At 46.8% G+C, this 7913-nt stretch overlaps 1 protein-coding gene across 1 annotated transcript; it reads right to left on the bottom strand.

The window, feature by feature from the left end:
* Nucleotides 1–6285: 6285 nt before the first annotated feature.
* On the bottom strand, nucleotides 6286–7608 carry LOC112974205 (QRFP-like peptide receptor). The gene has a single exon (XM_026082929.1). The coding sequence runs from the start codon at nucleotides 7606–7608 to the stop codon at nucleotides 6286–6288; it is 1323 nt and encodes a 440-aa protein (XP_025938714.1).
* Between the last annotated feature and the right edge of the window lie 305 nt (nucleotides 7609–7913).

Genomic DNA, 7913 nt, shown 5'->3' with positions numbered 1-7913 from the left:
ACTAGGTAAGAAGAAAAGATTGGGCATAGGAAACATTTGAAATCCAGGATCATGCTGCAGGTCTGTGAGATTCCCCCTTCCCAGTGCAGCAAGAATAATTACAAGTAATCACTGCTCCCTGCTCTGGCAGTTCTAAGCCACCTCTTTACTGGTGTGCTCCAGGCCCTAATTTCTTCAGGGGGCTTCTTGCAATCAGGAAGAGACACCAAAGAAAGACTTTGATTTAGATTCCTCACTTGGAAAAATGTTCTCTGCAGGTGCCAAATCTTTCTGTGGTTGAAATTATTTATTTGTTTGTTTACAAAGTATTATTTTAATTAAAATATATATGCATATGACTACCTCCCACTCTTTAGTGAACAGTAGCCCTGTAAGGTTGAAGGCACCATTCCTTCCTTTTCTGGGTAAGGCACTTGCCCTAAGGCAGCTGCCCCTCTGCCCCAGATCAGGCTTTCCCATTTGGTTCAATCTTCACATCCTTGAATCAGGGCAGCAGCCCTGTGGGGCAACCAGGAAGATGTGGTTTGAGCATTTTGGGAGCAGCTCTAGCAGTATGGCAGCAAAGTTGGGCTGTCGCCAGTATTGTGAGAGTATCTTGGCTTTACAGCAGAGCTGTGTCAGCGCTGAGTCCTGGGACTTCAAGGATTTCCCTAGCACCACACCTTGATCTCCTAAAATCCCTCCCAAGCTCATTTCCTTGGTGCTGCCTTCACTATGGCATTTTGTTGATGACTGCTTAATTACTGTGGGGCTTGCTGAATGCAGGGCCCTCTTTCCAGGTGAGATGAGACACGAGGTGCAGCTATCCTTTGGGAAGCTTGTGGTCAGCAGGTAACTCAAACCAGTGCTTGTTTGCCTAAAGAGGTGTAGCAGGCGGAGAAAAATGGATGCCATTTCTGTGCCCCTGGGGCTGAACTGACCAGAAGTCACTTTATTCCTGGAAAGTTTAGGAAAGTCTTAGGCAATCCATGTGTCTGCCAGGCATGCAGCACTTTCCCAGGCACTGGCTTGTTCCTGAAGGGCTCCAGGAGTCTCTTTGGTTTTACCTTCTCGTGGTTGCTGTTTTGCTCTCCTAGCAGCCTCCAGCCATTTATTTTCATGCTGGTTATAATCACCCAGGTAGACTGAACCACACTGATTTTTTTTTTTTTTTTTTTCTTAAGAAAAGTTCATGCTGCTAGTTCTTTGGTTCCTTAAAACAGGGACATCATAACACAACCCCAGCGACTCCTGCACTGTTGCTTTCCCCAGTGATTTAATTATTTCAAGTTAGGACAGTTCAAGTGTTTGTGTATAGGATATGCTTTGGAGAGGGAAATGTGGGAAGAGACACAGGAACAGTGCTCCGGGCTGTTAATGATGCAAATAACTCACCAGCCATCTTCCATCCTATTTTAGGTCCCAGCAACAATAAGTATAATATGTAAAATACAGGCAGGAATTTCCCTTTGGAGGAGATTCTTCTTTCTGCAATGAGGGGGATTGTTGCAGTGAAGGTGCTGATCCACTGAGAGGCCTGAAGAACACTAAAAGAAGGCAAGATCTGTTTTTTGCTATTTTGTTGCACTAGAATAGGCACCATGCGCCATCAGCTGGGATTCCTCAGGCATTCGCCCTGCAAGGGACTGAGCGAGCATTTCTCAGTCTGTGCTAGGTCAGCATCCACATGTCCTGCCTCCAGACAACTGTGTCCCATAATGTTTTACTGTTGATCAAATTGTGCCAGGTCTGAAATCTTCTCCCCCTGCTCTTTAAACCAGGACTCAGACTGTGAGGAACTTTTTTTTTTCGTGAGGAGGTAGGAACAACTGTACCGAACAGACTATGGGCATGTTCAGCCCAGTATCCTGCTTCAGATGGTGGCACATGTCACGGGAAGGAGTAAGAGTGGAAGTTAGAGTCCCCCTTAAGCTGGGGTGGCATCGTTGCTTCTCATAGCCCTTGACGGCTCTTTCTGCCATGACCTGCCTGATCTCCCCTTGAGCCCTTTTTTCAGCACTCATAACCTCTGGCTGTGAGCTTCAGCTGCAGCACTGGTGTGAGACAAGGTGCTTCCTTGCCTACACACACACTGTCTAATCAGTTTGTTGGCTTCCCCTGAGTACCTGATTATAAGAAACAGTGATTCATCATTCTCTATACGAGCACTATGTACTAGTCATGATTGTATGTGCCTCTATGATACCTTGTATGAAAGAGTATCTCTTTTTGTATCTCCAGTGATTCGCAGGCAGAAAACAAATCCATAACATCTTTGAGATATGCTCACAGTACCAGATCAGGCCGTGAGCAGCAACTATAAGTCCTTAGAGCAGCAAAGRGATTCAGGTAAAGCTGTTTTACACATGCTCTTCTGGTAAGGCATTTGCCTGTACTGATTCAAATGGCAAAACAGAGAAGACGGACCTATGGGGATAAGATTGGGACTGAGATGTGTTAGCAGCATTGCTTCCAGGAAAAAAATTGTCCTCGAGGCGTACTCCATCTCCTGCTGCTTGTGGAAACAGTGATTCTGGTGCTAGGATAGTTCATTAAACGTTCCCTTTCAGAAAGTCCTTTTTAATAGTTCTGTCTTCTGGGATGTGGCTGTGTGATGTGAGGGGACATCGAAGTCATTCCAAATAAACGTAAACGTCTGTCCCTGAATGTTTCATCCCCAGGTACGGGTGCATACMTGCACATTTGGGGGTGCTCTGTTGGTGCCATCCACGTCTGTGAGGCAGTTGCTGGGCCCCAAAGAGACGCAGAGGAGCATTGCTCTGTTGTGGATGCTGGGCTTGTTTGCAGCCATGAACCTCAGATTTGCACTTTGTTGTTGTCACTATGGCTCAGGGCAAAAATGTTTCAGTTCATCAGGGTGTCTGCACTTTGGGACTAGCAAAATCATAGTGCTTCTTGGCTCTTTCTTGCTGTTCTGGGGGAAGTCAGCCAGGGCAGTTGAAGACATTAAGAAACACACGTTGCAGACCTATGGTATTTGTTTACTGCATGTTTGTTTTCCTGTTAARAGTTTAGTAGCCACGGATAGGTGGCACTATCCCAGGAGTGTCTAGAGATTTTTGCATTTCTTTGGGACTGTGTAGGACTCTCCTACACAGAAAAAATTCATGTTTCCAGTCCATCTGGGCACATCTACAGAGAAATACACTTCCTCAACCACACACCATGTGTGAGACTTTTGGCTTGAGCTCCTCTGAGAAGATCATCTGTGCTCACTACCCAGAGCTGTGTCTGCTCCTGATTCCTTGAAGAGCCAGAAGTGTTACAGTCGCAGGCATGCCTATCAAAGTGTCTGACATCTGAAATAAGGTGCTTGTGTGGTCTGGAGGACCCTCAGATATCTTACCAGACATAAATATAATGAGACATCTTATCAGAAGGGATAGGGCAGGGGGGAAAGCCATTTTCCAAAATGCAGAGGTTTCGCCTCCGTCTGAGTGAGCATGAGTCACACAGACAGTGCTGGGTTACACAGACCTGTTCAGGTTAATAAAATCACCACCAGAGACTGGGTGGCTCACGGGATGCAGTAGCTTTCATATTGACGTCACTGCTTCTAATTTACCCTTGGGTGATAGTGCCTGAAATTCATTACTACCTGGCAGCTGTTGAGTAAACTGTGCAAAATAAATCAGTGCTCTCCATAGCAAACAGGTGTCTCCAGCACAAAAGAAACCATTCAAATCAKCAGAGCAGGAGGGGATTTTCAGCAGAGATGTGAAGACATGAATGAGCAGTTAGAGCAAGGGGAATTCACAGACAAATAGTGGTAACGATAAGAGGCACAAAGCGATTTCTCTATAGAAATAATAGAGAAGCAGTTAGAGAATAAGGAGAGAGGGAGAAAGTGACTGAGTAGACAAAGAGGAGTTAAACTGAGCAATTCAACTTTATTATAGAAGAACAGGAACACTGAATGAAATTGAAAAGCAATACAGGTAAAAGCGGGAAAAGGAAATGATTTTGCCCAGTAAAAGTGGCACTTGGCACAATTTTGAAGGTCAAGAACTTGGGAGGGCTGGAGAAAGGCAAGGATATTGATATCAGGAAGGAAAGACACAGTCACATTCAGGAGAACCTACAATCCCTTTTCTTTTTCTCTCTCCTTGGAGGGTATAGAGACTTGGGTACGACCCAAGCAACAGCTCATGTGAGCTGAGGAAAAAAATTTCTCCTCTGGGAAATGTTGTAAATGTGGGTTTCTTGCATCATTTGATCCTGGCCATCTTCAGAGCTGCCACACAGGATGGASCTGGTCTGGCCTTCCTACATTCCTTTCAATGCCTGCGTGCAGCTAATTCGGGGCAGGATTAGATACATTGGTCAGAGCAACGTAGGGAGTTTTCAATATTGTGTCACGTCTGGTCTGTGGGTGGAGGACATCTGTTTCCAGGACCTGGAGTCAGTGGGCATTTGGAACAGCTTTTAATGCTCCTCAGCCTGGCACATTTTTCCAGACCTAAAAGTGTGCCTTGAAAGAGGAAATAAAATCTTCTCAGGCTTTTCAATGCAGGGTACTAAAAGCCCAAGCAGTAGGTACGCTCCTTATCATATATCACCTGCAGAAATGCAGATGCCCTTGTTCTCAAGTCCCAGACACAAAAGACATTCCTCACCTGAAATAAGTCTGGTTAATTGTAATTTCTTTCTTGTTCCACACAGAAAGGGAATACAGATTGCGGATGGCACTGCCTGTTAAGAAGGAATCCTTTGTTTTCTGGGCAAATCGTTAGTAGCATAAAATGTTATTTAACCATCATTAAAAAGGTGGAAATCCTGCTGGGTTGAATGGCTATTTTTGGTTTCTGTTTTTGTGAGCAAAAGGCTCCCTAGAAGTCAGGCAGATACTGTTTGAAACTTAGACTTCCCAGAACATCATTCTGTTGTTCACTAATAAAAACGTCCCCCCTCTTCAAAAGTCTGAGTTCCATTAAATGCAAAATCCTTTGCCAGGAAGGCTGCTGCTTTCATTCTGCTGCTTAGTGAGAGAGCCCCGCTGTGCCAACCTCTGATACCGAAGGAGCTGTGGCATGAAGTATCCTGGTAGCATCAGGAGGCAAGAGACAGTGCGCATCCCCATCGTACTCGGCACTGGACAGGCACAGAGTAAGGGCTGATCTGTAGTTTCATTCCAGTCTTTTGGGTTTTTTTTTTTTCCTCCCACCTGTTGCCTGGTCTGGTGTGTTTTGACTGTGAGGTCTTTGGGGTGAAAGTTTCCTTTCGTTATGAATACACATCCAGCGCTCAGTGCAATAGAATCTCAAGCTTTCGATGCTAATGTAATAAAAATATACAATTTATTTATCAAGGCCTCTTTTAAAAGTGATGAAGGAAGAAATAGGTTTTAACCTACTTTTGATCCTCGGGAAAAGAAAGCACTTCTATTCTCTCTTTCCCAGACAAATAGCGTTGCATTATTTGATTCTGATTTTATTAGCTATAAAACACTTTCTATATTTATTTTCACATGCCATTGACTTTGTTACAGACACGTCTGAAAAAGAGCTGGTTTTCAAGTGCAAATCATGTTAATAGAAGCCTGGTTCTTTCCACTACACCCACAAGAACATAGCTGTAAGAAAGATAGCTGATGMCCAAAGCACATTTTCCTATTGCATTTCCCAGCCCACCTCCAAGGCCACATTATCCCTTCTGATTTCCCAACTGTGGAGCAGTGATGGTTGCTTTAGTACTTCTGGCATTGTCTCTTCACCTCAGCAGAATTTATTTGCATGGCAGAGTGGAACAATACAATCAGACAATGAAATCTCAAGTGGTAAAGTGTGCAAAATTCTCCACTAATACTATTTTTATGATACTGTTCCTAGCGTTTCTTTATTGCTTGCAACTACAATTGACGTATTTGCAGCAGAGAGTGCCTGTTCCAGCCGGACTTTATCAGCACAGGGTGAGCAGCAGCAAGCAGTCAAATCACTGCTGTATTCAAACTGCATCTCTGCTGTAGCATTCAGAGATGGAGCTGCAGGGGGGGAGAACATTCTTTGGGATATTTATCTATTGAATTATGTGAGTGTTGACTGGGCAACAGGTTATATCTAGTTGTCTCCAGTAGAAATCATTTGTCTTGAAACTTGATGTGAGTTAAAATGTCATCTTTTTCTCAGTGTTTTTCCTTCTTTTTTTCCCCGTCTCTGTGTTTTTGAACTGGTGGTGGAAGTGATTAGAAATAAGGTTTTTCTCCATAATTAAATTATCTGGTTCAGAAAGATATCTAAAAAGTCATGAAATGCAGATGATAGAATGAGATGCCCTTCCTGAACAGAATTATAAGGAAGTGTTTTCACTAGAGACAGTGCTTGGAGGTGGATGCTGGCAGGAATTCAAGCTTCTACACTTGTTCTTACTGTCATATTCCCCTGGAAATCTCATTGCAGGGGTGGTGGAGGGTCCTTTCTCTTCAGGCTCCATGGAACTCCGGTAAGAGAGCAGCTCTGGGACTGAGGAATGGGATGCCCCTTCGGACAGAGAGAAGTTAAAGAGAGAGACCATCCTTTGTTGGTATTTGCTCTTCATTTCCTTGGCTGACCTGTAGAGGTTCCCAACAAAGCAGTAGCATATAGGGTTGAGGCTGGAATTGGTGAGACCAAGCCACTGGGCAAAAGGTCTGAGCTGCAGGATCCAGGGAGAAGGAGACACATCCTGCAAAGACTTGGGGATGTTGAAGTCAATCCAGATGTCCATCAGGTAGACGGGCAGCCAGGAGATTGCAAACAGCAGAACCAGCGCCACCACCATCTGGGCTACCTTCCTCCGGATCTTCAGCCTGGAGGCTGGCAGAGACCTGTTCAGGGCACTGCCCTCCTTCAGCTGGTTGCTGTGGCTCCACAGCCGGCGCACTGTGAGGAAGCAGATGACCATGTTGAAGAGGACAGGCAAGCAGTAGAGAGCACAGAAGAGCAGGAAGTTGTAAGCTTGCTTGAGCCTCTCCTGAGGCCAAATTTCTCTGCAGATGGGGAACACCAGGGGCAAGCCCTCCACCACCCCAATCTCATCCCTTCTGTTCATGAAAATGAGGGGCATGCATATCCCAGAGGACAGCAACCACACCACCAGGATGGTGCTGAGAATCCTCCGCTGGGTGAAGAAAGATCGGGCATTGAGTGGGTTGTGCACGCTGTAATAACGGTTCACACTGATGACGGTCAGGCTGAGGACGCTGGCGGAGACTGAGACAGCTTGGATGAAGGGCACTGCCCGGCACAGGAAGTCCCCGTAGACCCATGCTTTGTAGATAAGGTTGCCCACGGTGATGGGCATGCAGACACACACCACCATGAGGTCACACACCGCCAGGTTGATCAAAAGGCTGCGGGTGGCACTCAGGCTGGACACCCGACTCCGGCGCTTCCGAGTGAGCACCCTGATGGACATGATGTTGCCCACGAAGCCCACCACAAAGGACACCAGGTACATTGCAGTGAGGCTGATGGTAACGGGTTCCTTTGCAAAGAGGAAGAGCATCTTCTCCAGCTCTTCCCAGCCCAGCTCCTGGCTCCCATTCCAGAGCCCGCCTTGGGTCTGGTTCTCCTCCTGCCAGAGCTGCACCAAGCCGTAGGAGACCCGGGGGGTGGGGAGGGAGGAATTCATGGCTGACCCCCGCCAGGTGTCACCGGGCTACCGGGGCAGTGCCTGCCGCGCTGCGCTCAGCGATCCTGGCATGTTTAGCTGGAACCAGCCAAGCCTGGAAAAGAGGGTGAGTAGAGAAGGGATCAGAGCGGGCTCCTGTCAATATTTCCTTTCTCGGGGAGGGCGCCGGATCGGAAATGGCTTCTCGGCAACTTAGTTGAGCCGCGGCTGGGAGCGCCTGGGGAGGGCGGAATGGGCAGCCCGGCTCGGCCCCCCGCGGGCACCGGCACCGGCAGCGGGCAGGGCTCCCCGGGGGTCGGCGGGAG

Source organism: Apteryx rowi, unplaced genomic scaffold, assembly GCF_003343035.1.
Source record: "Apteryx rowi isolate R43461 unplaced genomic scaffold, aptRow1 scaffold_6, whole genome shotgun sequence".
NCBI lineage: Eukaryota > Metazoa > Chordata > Aves > Apterygiformes > Apterygidae > Apteryx > Apteryx rowi.
Note: the sequence above shows the minus strand (reverse complement) of the source record. Positions and strands in the feature narration are given on the sequence as shown.